Raw genomic sequence first — 27725 nt, forward strand, 5'->3', positions numbered from 1 at the left:
TTCTACGTGACTTTACCGAAAGAACCAAGAAGATGAATCCCTGCAGTCACGAAAGCTTTAAATCGAAATTAAATTGTATTGAATTATCGACTTTCCCTCTTTTGTCTCCCGGCAGGTGTTTAACAAGCTGCTCTCTCTGGCCAACACCGCATCTTCCCAGCGCTTCCAGTCCCACATGTGGAGCCAGATGCTGCTGTCCACCAGTGCATTCCTCAAGTCCATCTCCATTGTTTCGGGCAAGGATATCCAGCCGCTGATTCGTCAGTGGGTGTATCCTTTGCTCATGGTGCTTGCTGCAGCAATTCATGTCTAAATTCATCACGCGTAGTCAACGAAGGACCGTTGGGCCAAACGTGTGACCCCTTGCGAAAGCATTCACATCAACTTCTCTTGCAGCCATACCGGTGTCTCGAGTAATTTGTTTGATCCACGGATCACGGGGGGCAGGTGGGGGGGGGCAACCACGGGGGCGGTGACATTCCTTTGAGGGTCGCAGTCCACTTTGAACGTCAACCACCAGCTCAAGTGCGCAATTGCTCCAGGAGTTTGCGCATCAAGACAGGGCTGTCTCGCTCGAACTGAGCCCTCCTCAGTCGCTAGGAGACCGGTCGCAGATGCCATGGGGACATTTCTGACGAAGTCCAACAATTGGATGCCAAGAATTCATACCTAAAACTGAGGTTAAAATAAAATAAAGGATGATATCCCTTTGCCAATCCACTGCTGGATGAAGGCCTCCCCATGTCGCGTCGATTGCGGGGGTTGTTTGACCATACTTCCCCTACGCTGGTCAGTGTGGGTTGGCTGAAGGAGGGAGAGCATGGCCACCAATCGGTCGCCGGGTATATATATAGTGCTTTGCGATAACCGCTGCACCACCGCTCGATTTAAAATTCTGAGGCCACACTTCTCAAATGACTACCGTTGAAATGTTTTTATTCGTTTTTTTCTCTTGAGAAAGTACGCGAGTGGTAAATGTGTGTGGGCGGGCCAGCTAGCCTGTGTTTAATCATCGAGCTGCCTAATGAAGGTCAATCAAATCAGATGCCGTTCTGGAGAGTGGGAGTGATGTTTTGGTAACTTAGCTGCACTAATGGGTCTTGTTTAAATATTGTGCATCAGCCACTATTCCTTGTCTACGGATGCAACGTCAAAATTCATTGTTTTTCACTACGACCTCAGGCTGCGTGCCCTGTAATAATTTTAATGAGAAATTAAAATGAACCGTTCCTTCATAATCTCACCCTTTCACAAAACCCTTCAGACTTCTCGAATGTAGTCATTTTCTCGAGGCGTTGATACTTTATTGGGATCCTTTGTCCCATATATTTGTAGGAAGGTTTCACAAAATCCTGCTGTTGCTGTGTAAGCAAATGTGATTGTTTTTCTTCTTTGAAATTGAGAGCATCCATTCACTCGGCTGGGAAAATATGGAGAGCGTGCGAGTGGTAGTTCTAATTAGTGGCCCACTCATTTTAATGATCTGGCACAAATCAGCGTGGTCCGCAGGGCAAAACTGAAATGCTGTCTGGTGCAGCACTCGAGCGCCCGAAACAAGCCACGAGAGGATTTCTGAAAATACCTCTTAATTCCTTCCGTCTTCGGTTTAGCGGGTTACAAAGAGCAATTCAATTTGGGAATTGCAGATATTTTTAAACTTGCCAAGTCACTTTTGGAATATTTAAGTTTTTAATTGGAGTTATGTAATTGGAAGGGCTAGATAAGTGGTTGTAATCACAGATGCCTGCTGTTGGACACTGATGTGATTGCTACTCCACGCTGGTTAGGTATGCGTCAGTGACATACGTCGTTGATCAGCATGCACTTGTGAGTTTAACTGTGGTTGAGTGGCTCGGAGGTCAGATGTCGTAGCCTGTGGGCGCACAATGTTGCCGCATTAATTTTGTTCCCGATTGAAGCGCTTTCCGCAGTGATGTGAAACCGTTCGCCCCAGCCACACTGGATCTGTTATCACTGGAGCTCGTTTTATTTTCAATTTGCGGGGGGTTTAATCGCCGATCGCACCCGTGACAGCGTGACCCTCGTCACCGACACGGTGTGAGATGCAAACAGACATTCCGTAACCTTTCCCGATTGCAGTTTGTGCTACATCTGTTCAGCAAGCAGTTTGGTAGTCTGGTGGTTATCTTGCTTGCCATTGATTCATTTTCACCCTACTCAAAACGTCTATGAATATAGCTGATGGTTTGATTCCTCCGTCTGCCTGGTAGTTTCTGTAGGAAATGTTTTAAATATGCTGTGACTGGTTGGTGCTGTCCTGGATTCCCTGACTTCCCCCGCTGTCACTGGGCCCTGGTTCCTCTGTCCCGAGCTCTGCTACAGTGCTGCCCTCTCTGCCCTCTCGTGTGTTTCCCTGCCCTGACCACCACCCTCCCCCCCCACCACACACCCCTCCTATCTTAAAGTCGTTTTTCTTTTCTTATTCTACAGTGTCTTGAGATGCAATGGCATTTAGATGCTATGTAGATTTAAATTTGTTGTTTAGTTACAAAACATTGGCTTTAAAGACCCCGTGATGTAATTTGCGTGAGTAGAGCGTTGTGTGATGGTGTCGCGGGATAATGAGCAGATTTTCCTAGTGTGCTCTGCGCTCCCACGTCGTTACCTGCGGCTCCTCTACCCAACCTCTTTCCACTCTCCAACCTCATTGGCCGTGGTGCTTTGTGACTTTATTTCACGTGTTTTGAATGTAAACGAGGGCACAGCATCAGGCAACGTGTTTTTGTTGCGTTCGCCGCGTTAATCTTTGAACTAGCGTCGGCTGTAGCTCCGGAGCAGGCAGTGAGTTTCCCTTGACATTCGGTGGGGGTGGGCGTCCAGCGACCAGTCTGGTGTGGTGAAGTTCTACGGGACGTTCGTGTTCAACCGCAAGCGCAACATCCTGGAGCTGGAGCTCAAGCAGGACTGCATCGCACAGGGGACGCAGAAATACGTGGTGAGGCCGAGGAGCGGCGTTGCGCGTACCGCGTCTCATTCCCTCTGTTCACTCACTCACAACAACTCGCCGATCTCGTCCAGACGCAACGGCCATCATGCGTACTCCGGTTATCCTTGCGACGGTTTTCGGCTGCCCATCGAACGGAGACGGTCACCGCATCCCGTGCCTTCGGATGCGCTTCTGCGGCCATCTGGAACGCTCTTCCGATATTAGGAAGCCACTGGAGCTGTGCACTTTTTAATTTAGTTTGAAAACTCATTTATTTAGAACAGTTTTTTGTGTTTAGTTTGTTGACCTTCCTCCTCACCTCTGCTTAGCACGGTTGGCTACGTATGGTGCAAAGGAAGTTCAGCATACGTACAACTCGGCAAGTAGGGTTCCGCGTCACCCTTGATGTGCGTGCGTTTCAAGGGATATGTGACGAGTCTGTGCTCTTTGGCTAACCTTGGCAAAAGTGTATTATTTTTCTGCATGGTCACTTTACAGTAAAATGTACTTGGTCCATTGATTTTTTCAAAGCTTTTATCCCCGTCTGGATAAACTTTTGGGTCTTGTACTTCGAACTGTTCGTTGGCAGCACAAGTTGCATTGTTGTTCATTTGCACATGCACAATGCGCTGGGAGCTGGGTTTGATGAATGTAGTCTTTCTGCACATTTACATGCGTTTTATATTTCACTCGTTCTTTTTAGCTTTCTTAATTTTTATTCAATCACACATTATATCATTTCAATCACCTGTAAAAAATAACGAGGGTAATTTGCTGCTCTAAGATGCGGTAGTGCTTGTAAATTATTTATTCTTACTATGCCCTAGACTTTTCAATCACCCCTATAATTAGAGGAATGGGGGTGGGGGGGGGCAAAATGCTTGGTAGATTCGTTTAACGAGTGCTCAGCTTCATGTGGGAGGAAATTATAGAAGCTGAAAAATATCCACACGTATGAGATGGGACCACTCCCAATTCCTGGCTGCCTCGTGGCTTTTCCCTTGCATATTGCATAGGCGACTGCAGCACGATAAGATGCGAGGCGCGAGACCTGCAGGCTACGGGAATGCTAAGGCACGTTGGGCACGTGGCTAATCTCTTCCCAGATTTGAAGCTTTCGTGACTGCAAGGATTCATATTCTTATGTTTTTTTCGGTAAAATCACGTAGGTAAAAAATTAAAATTACAGCAGCCGCACCTTAACAACTCTTGGAACCTCCCAGTTCAACCAGTCTACACAACAAAGGCTCATTCCTAGCAGCGACTTCAGCCGCACTAACCTCACAATAATAATAATATCCAGGGGCCTGCCTTGGCTCCTCCCACCCTCAACCAGTATATATAAGGACGGTTTTCTTGGAATTTCTCTTGATACAGCAATCGTGCTGTGACGGTTCCACCTGAAGACGGAAGCTTGTGTTGCCTCCGAAACGTTGTGATTTTTATTTTACTTTTATTAATTTAAATTTTTTACCTACGTGACTTTACCGGAAAAAACCTAAGAATATATAATCTCTTCCCCTTGGTTAACCCTGCCCGCCTCGTTCTCTTAGCTCGAGAACCTCGTGGGCGGAGGAGGAGGCCAAGGGGCTGGCCACAGGCCCCATGGTGCATAAGATCAGCCGCTGTCATTGAGACTCGTGGGTAGGAAGGGGTCTCCCATGGGAGCTTTGCGACCAGGGACCCGAGGATTTGGCGCTAGAGGGTGGAGGGCATATGCTGCCTCACTTGACCCGACTTGGCATTGAGGGGCACCGTTGTTGGCTGACCGCCCGTGTGTGTGCAGGGTCCTCTGACAGTCACCGTGCAAGAGTTGGACGGCTCGTTTAACCACAACCTGCAGATCGAGGAGAACAGCACGCGCCACGAGATTCCGTGCCACTCAAAGAGCCGCCGGTAGGTGGCTCCTCCTTAGCGCACCGCTGCTTTCGCTTTGCCCTTCCCCAGACGAATTGCGTTGAAATTGAAGTAACGCTCGTGCTTTTATCGGCTGTCGTGTCCGCCTTTTCAATAGTTTTTCATTAATTTCACTGCAAATACAAGTGGCGAACTGGTGAAGGTGTGGTTATGAGTGGACATGAGGTAGAGGCAATTAACTTTCCCAGGAATGAGCTGTTTTATTCACTCAGTTGAAGAAATGTCTATTTTTTATTTGGGTTCTGTCTTTTTTTTATGCTCTCGTTTTGATTAGCATAAATTCACACGCAATGCAATGCTTCTTTGAGCATAATAATCGATTTTGTCAATGAAACGATCCATCATTCTATACCGAGCGACACACCTTTGTCCAAGTAAGTATACACACTGTTGGGGCAGGCACTGTTTAGTGAGCATCTGTCAAGGCCAGTGCTGTACACGAGGGGATCAGTGATACCAGCACAATACCCAGCTGCCTGATATTGACCACACTTTTGCCAGGTACTCATTTTAAGCCGAGCTAATTTAATGGAGACGGACCAAATTGGAATCCAAGTTGCCACTGTTGTATATGGATTTTAATTGGCGGAGAGCAGTGGTGCAGTGGTTAGCACACTGTGCTATGCGCCCGGAGACACTGCTTTTTATTCCAGCCATGGCTGATATCAGTGACGAATGGGATTTGAACCGGTTTTTGGGGGGGACTTTCACCAACCCGCACTGATATGTGTGGTTAAGTATGGTCAAGACCATGACTCATGACGCATGGGGAGTCCTTACCCCATCAGTTGTTTGGCAAACAGCTGTAAATTATTATAGGGACAAATCCACATCCTCGATACGCATTTACAGTATTGTCTTCTTAAACTTGTGTGAAATTTGCCAAATTCTCAAACTACCTGGAAAATTACTCAATTCAGATTATACTTAATGATAATTGTCACCTACTGGCAGATTAATGCCCCAGGTCACTCTAGCAAATAATACTGTGCTGGTCTTATGAAGCCTCACCTGCTTAAACAAAATCAACTAGACTTGAATCACCCACTCACTCACGCAAACGAGACTATCCTGGTCCCTCGAGTTTCCGCCTGGTTAAACATCTGAATAACTTCTCAACACTAATTCACTGGCACCAGTAACCATCAGCTACAAGAAACCATCTGTCTCATAACCACTTGAACCTTCCTTCTATTACACACACACACGTTCAAAACAGTTAATCTTGCTTTCACACTTATCCTGGTGGAAGCAACACTCAGTCTGTAAAATATCACGGCCGTCGGAAAGAACTGCGGGGGAAATCTGCCAGCTGCATCCGGACCGCCACACGCACACTTTTTAACGTCAGTTGGAATATGCATTGCATCATCAGTATGCTTGCCATCTGTTGCCTTGCAGCAGTTTGGCCCAAGGGACCTTGCAGTAGCTCACTTTATCAAGGTGGTGGAATATTCTCTTCAACTGAGCTCTGCTACCCATGACAAAAAAACCCCACCACATACACCAGTACAATGTCTCATGTAGGCGGATAAGTGAAAATATTGGATATGTAAATGTCTTGAGAAAATTATTACGGTTATGCCACCGTGCGCAAATAAGTTCCTGGACAAAAATAAAGTCCACAGAGCCTTAAACGCGGGCCAATGCTTGACTGTGCTTAAGAACACATCACTGTAAAGTGAAGAGGTCAGATTTGTGTTGTGAACATCTCCATAAGATAACAGTTACACTCGTACACAAACACTGCACTAGGTGCGGGCGGTTATGAATTTGTCAAGGCCAGGGCGGATGTCTTACGGTCGGATATGCGACAGCGTATTGTAATTCCGTTTGCTTGAATTGTAAGTGCAAGTGAATGTCGCGTGTCTGTGGAACTAGGACTCGGGGGGGAAAGCCTAATTTGTGGTTGTTTCCTCACTCATACAGGAACAAAAAGAAGAAGATCCCTCTGCTAAACGGGGAGGAGATCGACATGGATCTGTCATTGATGGAGTGAGTGACGTTGGCTCATCTTACCGGCACCGTGACATGTGGCAAACAAAATGACCACATCGTAGGATTGCACTGGTTGTCAAAGCAGGAGTTATGTAAGCCAATGCGTCCGACTTCTGGCCTTATCTTAAACCGCACAGCAGTTGGAAGGAAGCCAGGTTTTTATGGGTGGTCCAAGGTTACATTTTGTTGAATGTTTATTTTACACAGCAGGCTGAGCGAAATGATTAAATCCACAGCACAAATGTTTTTGCTCTCGGGCCTCTGAATGATGCACTTTCTTACCGCACAAGTGTGCTTACCTCGGTCGCTTTGTGTCTACAGCATGACCGGTTCAATTAAAAACTGTTACTCTTTAATGCTTAAAAATGCATTAATTGTCAATGTATTCACACGTGTGCCAAACTTGGCGTTTAACTGTTAATGTTTGCTCTACGGTTGTTTTATTTATCGGGCGCAATAATAATGAATGCAGCGGAAATTAATTTGTGTGTGCGTCAAGCTCAGGTACCCCGATATGTACCGTCTTCACACCACCTTGCTTGCATAATTCTGTGACTGCTATCTATTCTGCAGAGCACAACGGAAATGACCACGTTTAAATCCTGCCTCAGAAATTATATTTAGTAATTTCCGAAAAGCATTTGAGCGCGGGCTGCTGTAAAAGAAAATAAAATAAGGTCATTACAGGATTAAGGAGCGCATGTCAACCCAGAGAGGGATAACATCAGCACTTCAGACAGTGGGGGGGGGGGGTTTGGGGGGTGTGGGGGGCTGTGTTTGTGCAGCCCAGGTGCAGGAGAAAGTGGGTCACTGGCGTATTCAGCTGACACAGCAGAGCTGTGAATTTGAAGGCAACTGTTGAATTTTATAGGGTTCGTTGCCTTGAGCTGTATCTTGAGCTTTCAAAACAACAACAAGAAGAACAAGACCTGCGACAAGCATAGTGCTGCCCTGTGCAAGGCCGTTAGGGATGTGGAAGTTTGTAAATTATTTAACAGGGAAACCAATCTTTTTTTTAATAGTCAGGGAAATGTCATCTTACTAGGTTTTTAAATTAAGCGAGTAATTTAAAAACGTTACTGCTTGAGCTCACCGTTGGCTCGGATGAGCGTGTTCCAGACCTTCTTTAATCGGTGTCTGCTATTATTGATGCATTTCATTTTTTAAAAGATCTGAGAGCTGATGAGCGGTGAGGTCGTTTTTCCCCCCTCATGCTCCTTTTTAGTGCATAACGATTAGTGTCGCAGCAGTTCCTGTGCTTTGTTCTGGTTATTCTCTAATGATTTATTCATGGAGTTGCGCACAAGCCGTACCCCACGGTGGCCTCCAGGGTACCCCGGTGATTGGTGCACTTTTTTGTGGGCGCTGGAATTATCAGCGTCACGGAGAGCCCCGAGTCTCCACACTCCAGGCTGAGCCAGAAGAAGCGTAGGACTAGAGGGAGGACACGGGGAGGGCGAGGACGCAAGAGGGAGTGAGACGGGAGGTTGAGGAAGCTTTAGGGAGTTATAGGTCTCCAGGGAGGAAGGAGTCACAGAGCGAGAAGTAACAGGGCAGTCGAGCGGCAGAAAGAGGGAATGGTACTTAGAGGCAAGATTGTGAAGGTAAGCCGATGACGTCAGTGGGGAAAATGCACTGTTAATTTTCTCTGGATTTCTGTACACCTTACGCCGCTTTCAATGCAGCAGCGTGCCCTGCCGCATGACCTCTGCTCTTCACTCGCTCAATTATCGTCCACCTGTTATGACCCCGACACAGAAGCATCCCTGCAGTAAAACCCTGACGGGGTGTAACCATGATGTGGATTCTGTGAGCGATGAGTTGTAAAAAAAAAACATCTCTTCCTGCACAGCAATTGCACAGATGCTTCTGTGCCATTGCATTATTTTCAAACGATTGCGATTGTGCATCGCACAGTGCTGTTAGTAAAGTAATTCCAAGCCAAAAGCCTCATTAGTGCGGGGGTTGGGCGACTTATTGTATCTCGGATACTATAAATACCGTTGATGAAGTTTCATTGTTTTATTTTAATTATTTTTAATAGTCTATGTTTTTGTCTCTTAACTGTGATTCTTAAATATAGTTTTAATGTTAGGTTAGAAACACTTGGTCTTTGCTTTCGAAACCAGTTTAGAGAAGCGCGATAAAAGTCATTCTTCTGAATTCTAGATTTGAAGCTTTCGTGACTGCAAGGAATCATATTCTTAGGTTTTTTCGGTAATGTCACGTAGGTAAAACATCAAAATTAATGAAAATAAAATAAAATAAAAACAAAAATCACGACGTTTCGGAGGCAGAGACTTGTGTTGCCTCCGAAACGTCGTGATTTTTGTTTTTATTTTATTTTCATTAATTTTGATGTTTTACCTACATGACTTTACCGAAAAAACCTAAGAATATCATTCTTCTGAATCAGACTCGCAGACAGTGGCAGAGCATTGAGCTGGCACCTGTCCTGGTTCAAATCCCAGGCCTGTGGTTAAACCGGGTCCTCCAAATCAGTGAGTTGATGGTCTCAGCCTGCTCACCAATGACTATCCAAAAAAATCCCATCTAATCAAATATGGTTGCTGCTCTTAACTTACAATACAACTCTTGATTATGATATGTAGCCTAGATTGATAAGTGCTGCCCTCTGCTCTGTGGACCCGAAGGGACTTCAGAGGTAGCTCTGTGACATCCAAATCCGTGAGCTGTTCTCCAATGGTTACACTGCTCTGTGAAAGATCTGAATGGATACTTAATCTCATGCTATGATGCCAATAACATCGGATGGTTTCTAAGGATGTGCTTTAAGCAAACAAACTCCCGTCGCCTCACACCCCACTCCCGGTCCCGTCTGTCGGCCAGTGCGGACTCACCGCTTCTGTGGATCCGCATCGACCCGGAGATGAGCATCCTGCGACGCGTGGAGCTGGAGCAGCCGGACTTCATGTGGCAGTACGAGCTTCGCTACGAGCGCGACGTGGTGGCACAGGGCGAGGCCATCTCCGCCCTGGAGCGCTTCCCCACGCCCCAGTCGCGCTTGGCTCTCACCGACATCCTGGAGCACGAGCAGTGCTTCTACCGCGTGCGCATGCAGTCCACCATCTGCCTGGCCCAGGTGCGTCTCGGTCGCCCGCCCACCTGCTTTCTCGCCCACTTGCCCGCTCGCCCACCTGCTCGCTTACTCACCTGCCCGCTCATCCACCTGCCCGCTCGCCCCTCTTGCTTTCTGCTACTTTGTGTGTTTGTTGTGGCAGTGTGCCATTTGGCTCGTAGACTTCGGAGGCTTTCCAATTAAAGTTAGATCTGTTATGCTAATCCGTAAAGGGGAAGATGCTGCAACTTTTGTAAAAATGATCCGATCTGAATAAACGTGCGTGTAAAGTTGTGTTGCTATTGGGGGCTGACCCTATTGCTCTCTGAATTGATCTCAGGATTGCCCTAACTTGAAAACAAATGAGAAAACAAGGATAATTTTTAGTTTTTGCAAATATGCCAACGGATTGGCTATGACAGCTCCCCATCGGCTTCCATACTTCTAATTAACTACTTATGTTTAGGAGCAAATGTCAGGCATACGCATAATGCATGCGTATGCACGATCTTTCAAATTTCTTTGCCGTTATAATTCGTTCTTGCGCATCCACAATAAATGCGGAGGCTGCTATCAAGCTGTCCGGAGTAATGCAATTACCGCTGCACAGTTTCTGTTGGGGAGAGGGTGACTTTTGCTCTGCCCGTGTGTACCACGAGTTTGTTGAAAGGTAAGCAGTGGTTGTCTTGTGGATCCTGCCATTGCAATGTCGAATTTTCACCACTTGGCTCCCATGACTGTAAATTGGAGATGAGTACCTTCCAATGCCCGTTTTGAGCGGAAAACCACACGATAAGTGCATGTGAACTGTTGTGTAAATCAGTATTTGACCAGTATTTAGGTATTTCATGGTAATAATAATTTGCAACCCTTAACACCACTACCAAATCAAGATCTTCCCATGCTGTGTCGTCGGCTCATGGTCATCTTTCACCAAGCCTGTCAGTGTGGATTGGTGAAAGTGGGCTGCGTAGACCAGGACCTGTTCAGATTATCACTCGCCGCTGATGCTAGGTATTGCCGAGAATCAAACTCGGGTGGCCTTGTTCCCGCCGCAACTTTTGTCCACTCAGCCAGGCACATGCGATGGTGTTCCTAGCACCCATGAATGCGCATGTGCTTGCCTTGACATGGACTCACATTAATCTTCATAACAGCTTGTTCAGACTTATAATTGAGACCATTGTCCTTTTATTTTACATGTAGACTCAATTTCCCTAGATTAGGTTGAAAGAGAAACACTATATCCGATTTTAATAGGAAAAGCTATAGTCACAATGTGACGATAAAACTGCTCGGTAAGAAAGAAAAAAAGTAATTTGAATTGTGAAAACTCTTGAGAGATTTTCACTGTCTTTCGTGAAACTGCGCGGTCATATTACAGGACAGTTAATCCGTGCCTCGCATTCTCAGATTGCCAACGCGATGGTGAACACGTGGAACGGACCCCCAGCGATGAAGTCGATCTTCACACGGATGTTCTGCTGCAAGACCTGCCCCAACATCATCAAAACGAACAACTTCTGCAACTTCCAGAGCTACTTCCTCCTCAAGGTGGCCCTCGGCATCTGCGGTGGCGTTAAGTCGCCAGGCTTTTTTGCGACGTCTTTGCGCGGCCCTCCGTGGCTCGGATCGGATGTAACGACGATGATGTTCTTCCCCTGCAGACCATCCCCGTCACAATGGCCATGCAGAGAGACATTCACGGCATGTGTCCCAAGGAGGTGCTCACATTCCTGCTGGATCTCATCAAGTATAACGACAACCGTAAAAACAAGGTGACCGTTATTCTCGGTTTTACTCTTGTAATGCGATGTGCGCGCGTTTATGTACGCGTGTGTGTGTTGAACTTATTCCGCACCATACGTAGCCAACCACTCCGAGGTGCAGGGGAAAGACAACAAACTCAACGCAAAAAGTAGTTCGAAATAAATGATTGTTCTGTTATCCACGTGTAGTACCGTGCTCGGCTTTGCAAGGTCAGAAGAGGGACGTGGCGATATAAAATATACGTGGGCGTCATCGTATTAGGTCAGATTGTTATGGGTGGGCACATCTGCGGAGTGCGGGGGAGCAGGTTTACCGAGAGAGACAATGGAGAGGCACCTAAACCTCTCTGACCAAGACGAAGGACCGACATCCAGATGGTGGTCATTGGACAAAGTGCAGAACAGGCTGCAATATGTAGCAAAACGATAGAATCTTCTTGGTTCTTTTGGTAAAGTCACGTAGAATGGAAATAATAAAATGATAAAAAAAAAATAATAAAAGAATTGTATTTATTTATTTTATTATTTCCATTCTACGTGACTTTACCGAAAGAACCAAGAAGATGAATCCCTGCAGTCACGAAAGCTTTAAATCGAAAACGGTAGAAGTGAGTTGTGGTGGGATCAACGGAATTGGTCCTGTGATGATCTTTTGGCTGAACGAATTATTTGGTGATGCTGCCATTGGCAGTGGTGCACGACCGTAAATAACAGCAAAAACTCAACACATTCATTAATCACACTGCCTTCAATTATTTTTTTAATCCTTATATCTGCATCACTGATTACCCCCGGCTTTTATACTTTGTCCTTGTTAAGGCAGTGTTATTGACAAATTTGTCAACTGAAAAGTGGCCAAATCTTTTTTCAACTAAATTATTTTTTATTTTACCAGGTGAGGTCCACTGAGCTATATCGCTCTTGTTTCAGAAGCGACCTGGCTGTCGCGATTCGATAGCTCAACGATGCGGCTCATCGTCGTGTGGAAATTTCTAGCAGCCAAATACTCTCTTAAACTCACGTTCATAAATATGGAGGGGAAAAACCGGAGGACGCGTGTTGAGTAACGCTTATCTCTACATCAGTAATGCAATTTCCACATTCCTATGGCAAGGACAATTTTGTTTGTTGCACACCCACCGTTGACTTGCCACCGCGTTATTCAAAAAATTTGTAAGAATGCCTTCAAAAAAATAGTAACAGAAAATATAATCGAAGCATTCTGCTGTTGATTGTAAAAAAACACTGTTTTCTACAGTCTTCATCCAGTAGTGGTTTTATTAAATGTACATGGACACCACGTACTGTACATATACAGCCGTTACAGAAGCACATTTCCAATTTCATTTTGGATTTATAGAGCATCTCAATGTAACTGCATCTGAAGACGCTGCGTGGCACGCTGCGATGTGTTTATCACGTGGGGAAAAGGAGGCATGTATTTATTTTTCATACATATAACATATGTATATATATAGCTGTTTTCAAGCTGGAGGTTGAGTTAGTGGAGAGTTGTTCTTTTGTCTTTCATGTATAATGTAATTTCACATTCAGGTCGAGCATACAAAGCGTTCTTACTGCAGATGGGTAATTAGATTGGAACCAAAACCACAATGACTTACATGACTAATGAGGCTTCTGTAAAATGCATTGCGACATTCATTTACTGCCTTCACAAGATGATGATTGCAATTATAATCTGCCTGTTTTTTCCCTGCTGGAATTTTTTATTTCAAGATAATTACCTTCCTACGTTTTCATGAACCCATTTAAAATTCTGCGTGCGGAACTGAGATCTTTAGAGTTTTTCACACTCTTTAGCAGAACTTTCCTGGGTGGGTGGAAATATGTTTTTGTAAAAAAAAAAAGCACATTGAATTATATTACGCTAATCACTCTTTAATGCACGTACAATCGACTGCAGCTCAGAAACCGCCTTCTTCTCGCCGATAATTTGTCAACGCTTCTCGACGGCTGCCACGTGCGATGCTCAACAGTTCTCGGATAACTACTACCGGGCGTCGCTGATCGAAGCCCTCGCCAACTCCGTGACGCCGGCGGTGGCGGTGAGCAACGAGAACCGCACGGTGGAAAACCTCAACGCGGACGTGCGCCTCGTGCTCGAGGAGATCACGCGCTTCCTCAACATGGAGAAGCTGCTGCCCTGCTATCGGCACACCGTCACCATCAGGTGCGTCCCTCCATCTGTGCGAGCGCGTGCAAGACCTTCACGTGCGGCAGACGCCAACGTGCTTGTTTACGTAGCGCGTGGATTCTGAGATCGCTTCACGCCCGCCGCCAGCGTCGGTTGTGTATTTCTGGACCGGTCCTGGATCTCCCCTAGGTCAAATCGGTCTTAAATGAGTACCTGGTACAAATGTGCAAATACTGGAGAGACAAAGGTGGCTGGCCACACGGCTAGCTTGTGCGCCGTGCGGGCTTCACAGCTGTTCGCTAACGGTGCTTGCCTCAACAGCCCGTGTAGGCTAAACTAGGAGGTCTTTGGATTTTCTGTGGACTGGCAGATGTGCCTGCCTGTCCCCCATGCATGTGATGAGAGGTGTTTTTTTTTATGCGGTTGGTCTGGTCGGTGGCACGCGTCAGAGCACATTGAGCTGGTAGCAACTGTGATCCTGCGTTTGAGTCTGAGCTTCAGCCGCCAGTAAATAAACAAGGGTCTGCACTGTAGCGAGTTTATGGTCTCAGCCTGTTCACCAATGACTGCACACAATGAATTGCATAATCCATGCGTACGCATGAATGATATGTGATGTTTTTCCAGTGTGGAATTATGCAGATATTTTTTCATTTAGCTGTATTACAGATTTAGAAAATTACAACTGTGGGTTAGCCTCCCCAAGCAATGAACTGGTTGTGGGATACTACACAACCTAGTGCCTGGATCAAAAAGGTCACTTGAATGGAGTTCAGCAGCAGTTCTGTAACATATACCTCCACGTTGTCTAACAGATGGGCTCGCACTGCTCTGCGAGAGTTCCGTGCGGACACTTTTTCTTGTGACATTATGCCGCTCGCACGATTTATTGAAATAAAACTTACGTCAAGTTTCCTCCGTTCATTGATCAATTCGAATATTGTGGTCCCAGTACACCAACATTTTTATACGTTGATAGATTTTAACAGGCGACATTTTATCGATTCACGTTTGTCTGGATTTTACATCTACCACCAGGTCACAAAAATATATGATTCACTCATCGAATCATGATCCCAGATCATGGCAATCCATCGGAGCATTGCGAATTTATTTGTTATGTTCCTGTCATGTACATCTATTATTCAATTTCATTTTTGAAATATGTTCGCCGTTGTAGGTTGAAGGTGATATTGGGCTGACATGGCATCGTGTCAGGTTAGGATCACTGCAAACACAAGGCATGTCGTGTAGATTGTCGAGTTTATTTCAGTGGAATGGAAAGTTTTGGTGGTCTCTTTAAATAGGCACCGGTGAAAGTGAACGCTAGTCACTACAATAGATATCCGAGAGAGTGAATCACCGGGAAACGTTTTGGTCGAGATGCAAAAAATTAAGCTGTTGTGCCGATTTTTTTTATTACAGAAGCGAGCAATAATAAGTAATATATAAAAAAAAAAACTTTTTTAAACACACGCTTTCATGAAATGTACCGTACTAGTAATGGAAGAACTCCACGACTCCAGGAAGTGTCCCCGAAGCTTGCCATAACGTAAGGGGCCGTGGTGAATCACAGCCAACGTTAGTTAAGCGTGGACAATTAGACACAAGCGGAAACATAACATATGAAAAATTATGTTTAAAAATATATTTTTAAAATTTTTAATGATATAATCTAGTATTGTCATCAGTATGACATAAGTATACCAAGTTTGCAGTCGATACCACATTGGGAAGTGGGTAAAAATTGAGTTACAAGATTTGAGAATACAACAACAGACAGAGTGAGTTAATAAAAAGCGTGTAAAAAGCGATGGGTGCTTCGGACAAAAGCCCGAGGCGCGGCGCTCTCGGGGTAGGGCAAAGGGAGAAAGGTGGGCTCGCTACCCTACCAATGAAGGGAGTCCAGGCGGGAGCGTGGAATTTTTTAAGGGGAAGCAAAGGTAAAAAAATCGAAAGAGAAGGAGAGGGGGGTGAGAGCTGGGGTGGGGTGGGGGGGCAACTTCGTGCCGATTTTAACCTTGCAAGCGCTGGCCGCCGTTCTCCATTAAATCGACTTCCGTGCCCTTGATGCCCGCTCGTTAACCGTGACCTCTGCCCTCTGCTTCCCCGTTCCCACCACCGCCGCCGCCGCCATGCCGATTGCCCCACGCTGGCCCTGGCTCGCACGCCGCTGTAGCTGCCTGAAGGCGATTCGTGTTCTCCAAAAAAACGGACACATCCCCAGCGACCCGGCCATCTTCAAGGCGTACGCGCAGACTGGCCACTTTGTCGACATCCGGCTCGCCGCACTCGAGGCCCTGGTGGATTTCACGCGAGGTCGGACCCTCCTAACCCCGCAGCGTTGACTCTTTCCCGCATTCTGTGTTGGCTGTCATGATGGTGTCGCGCTGTTATTTTGTTGTTCACGCGCATTCAAGCAATAACGTGCGTGAATTCCACTTTTGAATATTTATCTTATTGTTAGTCTTGAAGTTGTTGCATCTTTGCAGCTTTTCAGGTTTTGTTTCATTTTATTCATCGTTGATGTTTGTGATTCATATTTAATAGGAGATAATATTTACAACTGGACATCTGTGAAAACGAGCTTCATAGCTCATCGGATTCCTCCAGTCTAAATAAAGCTTCCGATTCTGAAATTATTTCTAAATGTAACATCGACACTGGACATGACGAAAGTAACAAAATGCGGATTAGAAGGAGTCCGACATATAGACAGCACTTTGGCCAAAGTTAATCACAGTTACATTATCAGATTTTCTCCTGTAAATTGTACTGGAGATCTTTAGCATGAACATAAATGGAGATAAGATTAACTAACCATCTCTGATTTTCTACGAACATAAGCATTGGAACAACCAATTGGAATTAACTGCAGGAAATGATTGAAAGACTTTATAAAAGATGGTTGCAAGGTTGAGCCCAGGTTAACGTCACGTACAACAAGCTCGCTAGACAATCGAAGACATCTGTTGGAAGAGACACAACTGGAAAATATTGGTGTGAGTGTGTACCTAGGGCAGTTATTAAAGGCAGACTGCGGGATCAGAAGGATAAAATAAAGTGGTGGATGAGAGCACCTTGGAGTGGTTTTGAGAAAAACATTTCAGTCATGAAAAGCAATATACCAGTGTGCCTAGAGATACACGTTTTTTAGGTATGTACTGTATATTTAACTTCTTTCGCACCATTCGTAGCCAACCGTGGTAATGGGAGGTGCGGGGGGAGGTCAAGCAAACTAAACACAACAACGAGCAGTTTGAAAGCAATGGGTTTTCCGATTTAAAATGTAATTGTAATTTTCTCAACTTAAATAGAACAGTGATTGGAAATGTGAGTGGGGTCACGTTTTCGAGAGTACAAACCACCGTGTGTGTTCTTCAGCATCGATTAAACACACGGATAGCATCTCTGTCATCGTGCGATCCATAGTCTTCCAATGAATGTAAGAATGAATACAAACCTGCCCAAAAACCTGGAGCAATGGTCCAGCGAACATGTGCACCTAGCACGCACACGTGCATCCAATCAAGATACCGTTTCTTATAATAAATGCTTGCCACACAATTTATTTTTTATAGCTCTTATTTTAAAACCCAACGAATGATTTGGAAAGTAAATTATGTGGACACAAGCGAATGGAGCATCCTGCTGTATAATTTTTTACACACGGCAGAGTAAACATCGTGGGTTATTAATTGCACCCTTACGGGACAGTTTGCAAATATGAGGGTGGGCTGAAATTTTTCATGATTAGGAGCAAATTTTTAATCCTCAAAACTCCAACAAAAACCATTACATGCAATAAAATCTATGAGTTGAAATGTACTGAGAAATTGTATATATTCTGTTATAATGCGCAATTTATATTTTCCTATATTTTTGTACCGCAGTGGACATGAGCGCAGATGTGTTGCAGTGGTTGCTTGACCTAGTTCACACGGACCCCATACCTTACATCAGGTAATAAACAAGCCAATTCATCACCTCTCCTTTGCAATGTACCGTTGACTGGCATCATGGATTTCGCCGTTATCAATAGCGCTGCATTACGTATTATTCCTTTAAAGGTTAACGCAATGTAATGCAAACATGCTGATTGTTCGCAACGAGCTGCTTTGCCCGCCGATTATTCACCCGTCGCTCCGGACTAATTCGCCCGTCGGTTAATCCGCCGACAAAGGTCACACATGATCGTGTCAAGCCCCCCCATCCATTGAGCGCGTCGCCCACGCCTGCTGCCCGCCAGGCCCCATCGGTCTCCTTCAGTTTGAGAAATAGTTTTGGGAAACGGGCCCTGCCACGCATACATATTCATCGAAGCTCTAATCGCGGCGTGAATGAAATCCACCGCGTCGCCTGCACACACGCGGCTGGCCGCCGTCGTGTGCCTCTGCCGTTTAAGTCGTGCGCGCATGTGTGCACGTGCATGCACCTGTTCCGGCGTGCTCGTGTTTACAGACGAGCCTATCTACACGGCTAAATATATACCACCGGAGCGCGCGCCACATACTCATATGCACTCCAGACTATTAAAATAATTAAGATTTCTTTTTGCATGCGCTCCCCCCTCGGCTTATCTGACTGGCGGTGTGAATGTACAATTGCGGATATAGTCGTCGTCGTCGCAGGCTGAGAGAAGCTAAGGCCGATGCAGCAGCAGCAGAAGCGTGAACTTTCGTTTTTGACATTTGAAACCGATTTCTTTTTTGTTTAAGATTAAAAGATCATCGAGATTATGTTTGTCAGAAGTATCTAAGAGATTGAAATACAAAACTTTTAAATTGATCTGTTTGCCATTTCCATCCATTCACCATGGTAGTTGATCTGCAGAATGTCTCTTCAGTAGCAAAAAAATACATTTGAAAGGTCACCCTTTTTTTCGCATTTTTAGCTGCCTGTTGATAACAAATACTTGTGAAGTTTGCAGTTATGATTGTCATCGTAGATGCTTTGGGAACGTTCTGAGCATCTATTGCAAGCCTGCTTCTATGCAAGCGTTATTGTTTTCATCAGCTCTTAATATAGTTTCACCTAAGCACTGTAATTGAACCTATATTTAACTGTCCGGCCTGTTCCTTTTCTAATATAATACGCAGTAAAAATAAATTAATGTTCCTTCACGTCCAAACTCATTAGCATACATTCGCTTACCACGTGTGTGTGTGTGCGCGCGTGCTTTAATGCAATGTTACATTATTTAACAGGTGAGAAGGGGGTTCTTTGGCATCAAATCCTGTTTTGGCCGAGGGGTTTTCATCGTTTGCGAGTAATTGATCATAGTTGGCCGTTGTCTTGACATCGTTTCATGGCATCCGCGCGCGCATTTCTCCCGCGCTCATCCCGCAGGCACAAGATTCTCAGCATGATGATCCGCGTGCCGCCGTTTGCCCGCGGTTCGGACTCGCCGCTGTGTAGCGAGGCGTTGGTGGATAATCTCTGGAAGCTCATGAACTCAGGTACGCAAGCTCGCGCATGCATATAAAGGCGGGGAATCTGCTCCCGTCATCGCCTTTAACGTACTGTCGGGGAAAGTGCTTTTGGCCAGCGCCCTAAGAAGGCCAACACAGCACACGAGGGGTTGAGTGGCCAATATCACGTCCGGGGCCATTTTTGTCTCCGTAGTGATGATGTTTACACACCAGGTACTGATTTGAGGCTGAGTCGACCTAGGGGAGGCCCAGGACCGGGATCAAATTATCGCCATTGGTGTTGGCACATATACAAGCGAACACACGATTTCCGTCTTAATTTGAAGCGGTGTTATTTACACCATGTGTGACTCATCTACACACCATTCAAAGACAAAGATTGCCCCTATAGCCTGAACAGACTGTTGGGGCAAGTGCTGTTAGCGAGTACCTATTAAGGCCGGCACGGCGCACGAGGTGGTGGGTGGCCAGCACCGCGCCCGACCGCCTTTGTCTCCCCAGTGGCGTTGTTACACACCGCACAGGGTACTCATTTGATGCTGAGTCAGCCTAGGAGAGTCCCTGGACCGGTTCAAAAAAATCGCCACTGTTATTGGTAGTGAGCGGGCATCGAACTTGGGTCGTTGGGTTCATAGCGTAGTGCGCTAATCACTACTTTCCTTCAATGCTTCTGTACTCCCTGCATTAGACCCACGCATGCTGACACACATGCAAATATACACACAAATGCAATAAAAATAAAATACACAAATATTAATATTACACGACGCAGCATTGCTCATTACTGGTGAGGTATTTCCGCTTGCAGGCCTGTGCTGAGCCTTGTGCCGCACGGGGACCGCTGCCACTAGGGGTGACCTTTATTGAGATGGCGTGATGTAAGGCGCTTTGAGTTTCCGAGGCATTTATTCACCGTAAATTAAAATATTATTATTGTAATGTGCTCTTAACAACCACGAGCAGAGCCCTAGAAACGACAATCGCAAGCGAGCACAGAGGCAGCAACGGGGCGCGAGCTCGTGTGTGTGTGGTTGGACTCGTCCTCAATTCAGTCCCTGGCGTGGTGTGGAAACATCGTCACTCGGCCTTTCGTAGGTACTCACAAACACCCCTTTCCCCAACAGTATGTTAAGACTATACGGGGGCTCTTTGTGTGTGTATTCATCCGGCATACTCAACTTTGAGACCCGAAACCTGCTCCCGAGCAAGTAATTTCAACGTAATGAACCGCGAGCCTGGGGAGGTGACCCTGACCTGTCAAGGGTGGCTGATTGATACGAAGGTACAGTGTGCATGCCTCCCAAGGCCAAGGTGAACTCTTAACAGCCTGTGCCCCAACTCTCCCTGGCGGTGGCTCGCAAGCAGCAGTCACAGTCTCCGACCGCCCTGTTGTTTGCCTGTTGTCGTATGTTATAGATTTAGAGATACCTTTAGTCTCTCGAAGGTCTGTGTGTGTTGTGCCGCTGCCACGTGCAGTGTCACTTCAGTAACTTGCACTGGAGCCGTGGCGTAATGTAAAATGAATTCAATACAATTTAGAATACATTAGGGATGTGTGGGTGTCTTAATGCGACTGCATCGCAAGGCACTGTACAAAGACAGTGGGCATATTTTATAGAGGGAGGCAGTCGGTCGTAGGAAGAGGAGGAAAGGAAAGGTCTCAAGCCTGGACTTGAACAGGAGCAGGAAGTCAACGGAATGGATAGTTGGGAGAAGGGCGTTCTAGACCTTGAGAGCAGCAGAGGAGAATGAGCGCCTCTGCCAACTGAGTGAAGGTCGACTGTGGTATTTGGAGAGTGCGTGGAGGGGAGTAGAGAGAGATGAGAGAGGTGAGAGATAGGGAGTGCGTTGATGGGCGTCGATTGAGATGAGAGGGGAGAGGTAGGCAAGAGCGAGTCTATGGGGGATCTTGAAGATGGTGAGTGTGATCTCTCTCTTTCAGTATTTTTGGAACGTCCTTAGGTCTTGTGAGCTAGTCAGCTGTTGTTTGTCAGATGCAGGGGTTGACAGGTTGCTTTGTTCTAGATTTGAAGTATTCGTGACTGAGTAATTTTGCTGGAGCAGTCTACACCTGATGACGGTTGCTTGTGTTGCTTCCGAAACGTCGTGATTTAATTTATTTGGTTTCATTTTAATTTATTTAATATTTTTTACCTACGTGACTTTACTGACAAAACCAAAGAGTGTAAGGTTGCTTTGTGTGCACGTGAATTTTGAGTCACCTTCTCAGGCATTAAGCATTTCTGATGAGAGGACAGCGATAACTCTAAAGCTCATCCAGGAGAGAAAAAACAAATGCCTAGTAAGTGACATTATTATCCCGAGGTGTTAACAATTCATGACTTAAAGCCACTTTACTCGAGCTGTTTTAAATTATGAAAGCCATTTTTAAAAATTAATTGCTTATTTTGACAACTCTTTTCTACTCTGATTGCTGCAGTCTTTTGAGATAACGAGCCAGGAAAGTTTATTTGAAACTAATGACGCTACGGAAAATGTTTTATTAGTCTCTTCTGTGCGTACTACCACAGAGGATGGAGAGAGAAAAAGTGTGAAATAAAACACATGTTATACCACGAGAGTCTTAAGGGTGGGGCTCTTATTTTTATTGAGCATCACCGCTGTTGTTAAACAATTCTCCGTTGAATAATTTTAAGTACGAAGGCAGATTGTAACCAGCGGTGACGACGGTGTGGTTTCCTAATGTAGGCATTGCTGGCAATGGAGAATGAGTGATTTGACATGACGGTGGCACACTTATGAATATCATCAAAGCGCTGGGTTATTTATAGATCCCCCACCACACTTTAAATTCAGAGGCCATGCGCCGTGACATTTCAGCTAGTTTAGCCATTTGATGAAGCCTGCGTCGCACAGCCGTACGGATGGAGGGTACAACGCTGACTTTGCTTGATGTGCGTCCCTGCGCAACTCAATTCAGCGGCCGCTTTAGAACCAAAGCTTTGACTTAACATCTGCATTATTAGATTGTTGCAGAGTTTTCAGCATGTGACACGTTTGGAAATGACTTTTTTCCTTTTGCAAAGGGAGCGGATGGTGAATAATGCCTTGACCTCTCCCCGTTTATTCCTGTGGCTGCCCATGAAGCGTGATAAGTAAATCGTAATTGAATGGTGCGCTAATTTCACGGTGCCACAGCATTGCCCTTCCTCCAGTTATGCCGACCACATTGGCATTAATCATTCCCAAGCTGTGGCTCGAACAAGATTAATTTAATTGTCTGTAAAATGTCGGATTATCGGGAAACCAAAAGTAATAAATTGCCCGTCTGTGCGGTCATACGCTGACCGAACGCATCGTATGAAACAAAGCATGCGGCGATAACAATCATTCACGTATTTTATTGGCGCCTGGATCTGCCTACAATGGTGTGCTCGTGCCTAGCGAGGACTCACAGTGTGGGAAATCACTATTCCTTCAAATTCTCATGCATGAGCCCGCGCGTGCGCGTTGTGATATTACGTTCGTTTCCACGAGTATATTCGTTCACAAATATCGTGAGACGGCTTAGCTGCCCGTGTTTAAACTGACTTCTCAAGTGTCGTGAGTTTATTGTCTCAGCCCAGTCGCCTATTGAGTGCAAAAAAATAAGCTCATTACATTTGGATTGTTTAATTTAGCGACGTTTTATTCTGTAAGAATTAAGAGGCATCAGTTTTTTTTTCACGATAATGTGAAAATGTTTCTCCGTGGCAGGGCATTTGGGAGAGTGTGCCCACATGTGCGGCGATAAAAAAAGTCACTCGGCAGTAGTTCTGTGAAATCTGCTTCTACGGGCCGTCCTCTAACGCACGGCTTTGTATTGCTCTGCGAGAGTTCTGAATGCAACCTTCGACTCATTACACGCAGCCAACGGCACTGTCGAAATCTAATTTGTGGGAAAATCCCAATAAGAAAAGTGTGAGAAACAATGCTGAGCATTTAATTATAGCAGTGTTAGGGTGCTGTCTGGCTTCACTGAATTAAGTCAGTTTATTGGGTTCAGAGTTATCGTGGCTTATGGCCAACACAGTTACGTACAAACGTATTTATTTTGGGTGATTTACTCACAATATTCAACGGCGACGCGACATCCATTTCACAATGCGTGGAAGACTGACGTCATAACCTCGTGCGCCATTCCATATTGGCTGCATTAGAAAACATTTGCGCAAGCCTGTGCATAATGTAACATCACAATAGGTGCAGTGAGACTCACGCTTGTGAGTATAAGCTTGGCAAATCTGCCTTTCGGCAAATCCCTGTGACAGGGACAATGCTTTAGACGTGGATGATGTGCTTACAACCCACCGCGCCGTCTCGATGTTTCCCTGGGCCTTTTTTGCTTTTATGGAGTTGTTTTTCTGGATGAATGCTACCTCGAGGTTTTTTTTTTGGTCTCGCTGCTTCTAAACAGTGAGGTCTATGGTATCGGGTGTTTGACAGTCTCACTTCGGCTGGGTATTTGTCACACGGGCCCTGTCGGGTGGTCTGCACGCACTACACATTTTTCTCGTGCCTCCCGAGGTGCGTTCAACGTTACCATCATCGGCCATGGTCAATCTACTGCTGGCTGAAGGCCCTTCTCTGCGCCCCCCCCCCCTCCAAGCTGTTGCCATCTCAAGCGATCCAGCGATGTAATAAGCCGCCTAGCGCACCTGCACACGAGCCGATTTTATCAGCTCGACGCGTTTCATTCCTTGGCTGCTATTCTTTTGTTATGGACCATCGGCCATCATCCATTCTATCCGAGCCCACTTACTTTTCTGAGTTAGATTGATGTAATTAACCTGCCGATGTTCTGTAATTCACATGCTCCTCTGTTTGTCTCGAGGTGCAATTACAAGCACTCATCTTTCCATGCTTCTTGTATGCAGTCTTTTTTTCAGGTTTTTGTTGAATTATTTTGTGAATTACCATATTTCTGAACCACATGTCATAATACATGGTGCACAATGGTTACAATGTTCTTATTCTTGGATCTTTCGGTAAAGTCACGTGACTTTACCGAAAGATCCAAGAATATGAATCCCTGCAGTCACAAAAGCTTTAAATCGAAATTTACAATTTTCTTATTCAGGCACATTGGTGTGTTGCGTTGAACATAATGGAGATGAACGTGTGGATCTATGAGATTTTTTTTATTTTAGCGGTTACCTATCTCAGCACTTTTCGGGCTCAACCCTGTTTAGCTTCCAAAATCTCATGAGATTTGACGCTCCGTCAGTGATTTGGTCAATGGTGGATTTTCATTACACAGTGAATACAAATCATCTTGGGTCAGTGTAGGTTGCGGGAGCTCGTCACATTTGCCAAACTTGAGCCGTGTTGACAATCCAAGGGGGTCTGGGAAGTGAGGGCACAGCAGTGTCTGCCAGGGAGTGAGCACTTCCTTCAACTGAGATTTGGCGTTGTTTAAACATCCAAGGGCTCTGCCATTGCTCAGCCAGCACCTGCACATAAACAAAAGCAAGCACACTTCCAGCAGTAGCCCATCACCAAATCACCTGGAATGCACCCGATATCATCAGATACCGGAATATAAGTGGTGGTTGTTGGGCAGCAGCCATGCATGGCAGGTGGCGTTGACTGTGGGGGTACATTGTTGGTAGGAGCAACATCATTTTTTTTTCTACTGCCATTGTATGCTTCCACATCTATGCCTGCTGCCATCATCGACCTTGCACTAACCACCGTGGTGAAGTACGGTCGAACAATCCCCACGACTCGGGACGGTATTAGGAGGCCTTCATCCAGCAGTTGGATTTTCATCGTCACGGTTGCGGAGCGCAGGGCCCCAAAGTTCCACAAAAGGCTAAGCGACCAGCAATAAGCAGCACTATTGGAGTTGTAATTCGCGTGTACGTTAAGACATTTATTGAGTTGAGCGCGGTTATCTCGAAAACTTGGGAAAAGAGACAATGGGAAGAAATGCTGAGGTTGAGTGTCTTGACTTGCGTACTACGTGGGCTGGGTTGAATCTGGTGTGCATGGGACGAAATGGTCAGTCTGGTGGACCCCCGAGTCGTCAACACTGTTGTGTAGGATCGGCTGAAGGCACGTGCGTGTATCCACAAGCAGCGTGTTCTGATGGCCGGAGAACGTTGGTTTTGGCCTATTTCAGAAAAGTGTAAGTTGAAGGTGAAACGCCATTTTAAAATTTCGGTTTTTAATTCCCGTAAGCACGTGTGGCATCAGAACGTTGCCTAAGGCTGAGAGCAGGTTGGGCAGCGGTGATAAAAATTGTCTGTCGTTCGTCACAGATGGCACATCTGGTGCAAATGCAAATGTAACCTCTTTCTGTTCACCACCAACCATTTACACACACACACGCTGTCGCATGCTTTGGCTTGGTTTATAAATAGCATGCCAGTCGAGACGAGTTAAAATTTACTGAAATTTTGTCAAAGCCTTTTGCATATTGGGGGTGGAGCGATGCACCGATTTATGCTTTAATATCGATCCTGAAGCTCACGAGGCGTGCATGCAATCTCGCGTTCAAGAATCAATGTTTTTTGTTGTTGCTTCTCGTATGTCGAGTAGTGAGTTTACATCACTTCTGCAGCCACGAGAGGCACAGTTATTCATCTCAACTAAATAAAAAGTTATTTCTGAATCAATTCAGTATAATTTAGTACATTGGGTTTTTCGTGCCATTCTCATAGCGCAAGGTCATCACAAAGGTGCTGTTTCACAGACATAGCCTGCAGTCGTTTCACAGGAGGGGGTAATGGTAGCTATGCGTTCTCCCAATTGAGTTATTTCTTGATTGGAATGTGGCAAATGTGGACCATGACGCCGGTCACGGGGCATGCTTAAATGTCCATTGTGAAACGGACGGTGCGTGTTTTAGGTTAATTCACCAGGAAGTAATAACCAGGGCAGCTGGCTAGATTCGAACCGCGAGCCTCTTCGGCAAGTGGCGAACACGCTGCCGCTGTGGCCATGTCACCGCCCCCCCTTCTCCTGAATTGTGACAAGGCATCAAATTCCTGGAGGGAGGGGGGGGGAGTCAGGGAGAAGGGGGGGTGCAAGTAATATCACCCCATTATATTCTCTGGCAGTCGCCGAATTGGATATATTTTATTTCTGTTTCCATATTTGCAACGCAGCAACTTGAGGTTGCTTATTATTTATTTTAAAAAAATCAAAATTGCCAAAAACCAGCAAGGACGCATAAAGGAATTTGTGTCAACGTTGCTGTAGGAAATTGAGATCATCCATCTCGTCCTGAAACAGCCGGCTCGGCGGGGGGGTATGTGTGTGCGTGTGCAGAGCATTTCCAATCTCTCGGCTAATATCGCTTTGGACGAATCCTCCCCGGAACCCTCGTACCATGGGGCAAAGCCGATATGAGGGTAAATAATCATATATTGCTTGACGTTGGCACCTGTGACGGGTCACTGAGAGTTATCTGTAAGTGATGCCATTCCATTCCTAGTAGGGGTTTACCGATTAACCAACACCGCCCCCCCTCCCTTTCCCACGACCCCAATTCTCAATTCCAGTCATTTGATCAATTGCAATCATTTATTGCTGCAGTTCCGTCCAAGAACCAGTTTGTTTTGTCTCGTTTTAACCATTTCATTCTTTTACGTCTCACGTGGAACAGTCGTGTTCGCTCCTTGAGCCGATACACAACAGTCGTGCACCTTTCGCTTGCGTTTTGTACCTACTGCAGATGCAATTCAGTGCACGTATGGTCACCCTTCATTATAATCGGCCATGGTCAGTGCACTGCTGGATGAAGGCGCTGTATTGTTGTTGTAACTCGCTGACCCGCCCCTCGCTGGACATCTGTGAAAAAGAGCTCCGTCGCTTATCGGATTCCTCCTGCAGTCCCATTCAAGATTCAGATTCAGAAGTTGCCACCCAACCTCTCACGATCCCACGCTCCTGCGACGTGACCCTCGTAGAATCGATGTTAATCGATCGATCGCTCTATCGTTACGCCCCTGAAGTCCTCCAAGGAATGTGTTGCATACATTTGGCCTGGATGGACGTGAGATGCACAGATGCAAAAAGCTGCTCACTGGTCATACTTTATTTCCCTTCATGCTTACATATTGCGGGGCACTTAATGACAATCATTTATATTTTCTGTCCTCAATAGACAAGGGAATGGGGCAAGGCTTACCTTGTACGGCTTGGACTTTTGTTTCAGAGCAAAAGGCAAACTTAGCCATCTCAGGAAAAACAGACATTCGCCAAGTATGGTCATAGGGTTGCTCGCGATGCTTTTAAGGCTCGTGTCTGAATTTTTTTTTTTTAAAACGTGTTTCCGATGTCTAGTCCGTTCAACGGGAAAATGTTTGTAGGAAACGGCACACTTTTCGCTGCTCTTGTGTGCTGCGCGGAAACACGTGCATTCCTCTCAAACTTTGCTCGTTTAACTATAAAAAAAATCAATCGCGACGATATTATTTTT

The 27725-nt window shown here is 45.7% G+C and overlaps 1 protein-coding gene across 1 annotated transcript in view; it reads left to right on the forward strand.

The window, feature by feature from the left end:
- Positions 1-27725, forward strand: part of TAF2 (TATA-box binding protein associated factor 2) — a 63582-nt gene that overhangs the window by 15837 nt on the left and 20020 nt on the right. The window contains exons 12-22 of the mRNA XM_078600607.1: positions 116-270; positions 2842-2956; positions 4734-4843; positions 6794-6859; positions 9713-9965; positions 11355-11495; positions 11609-11719; positions 13708-13901; positions 16045-16184; positions 17759-17828; positions 19215-19324. Of these exons, the coding sequence (XP_078456733.1) occupies positions 116-270; positions 2842-2956; positions 4734-4843; positions 6794-6859; positions 9713-9965; positions 11355-11495; positions 11609-11719; positions 13708-13901; positions 16045-16184; positions 17759-17828; positions 19215-19324 (1465 nt within the window). The remainder of the gene's footprint in view (positions 1-115; positions 271-2841; positions 2957-4733; positions 4844-6793; positions 6860-9712; positions 9966-11354; positions 11496-11608; positions 11720-13707; positions 13902-16044; positions 16185-17758; positions 17829-19214; positions 19325-27725) is intronic.

The sequence above is a fragment of the Lampetra planeri genome, chromosome 14, assembly GCF_965212315.1.
Source record: "Lampetra planeri chromosome 14, kcLamPlan1.2.h2, whole genome shotgun sequence".
NCBI lineage: Eukaryota > Metazoa > Chordata > Hyperoartia > Petromyzontiformes > Petromyzontidae > Lampetra > Lampetra planeri.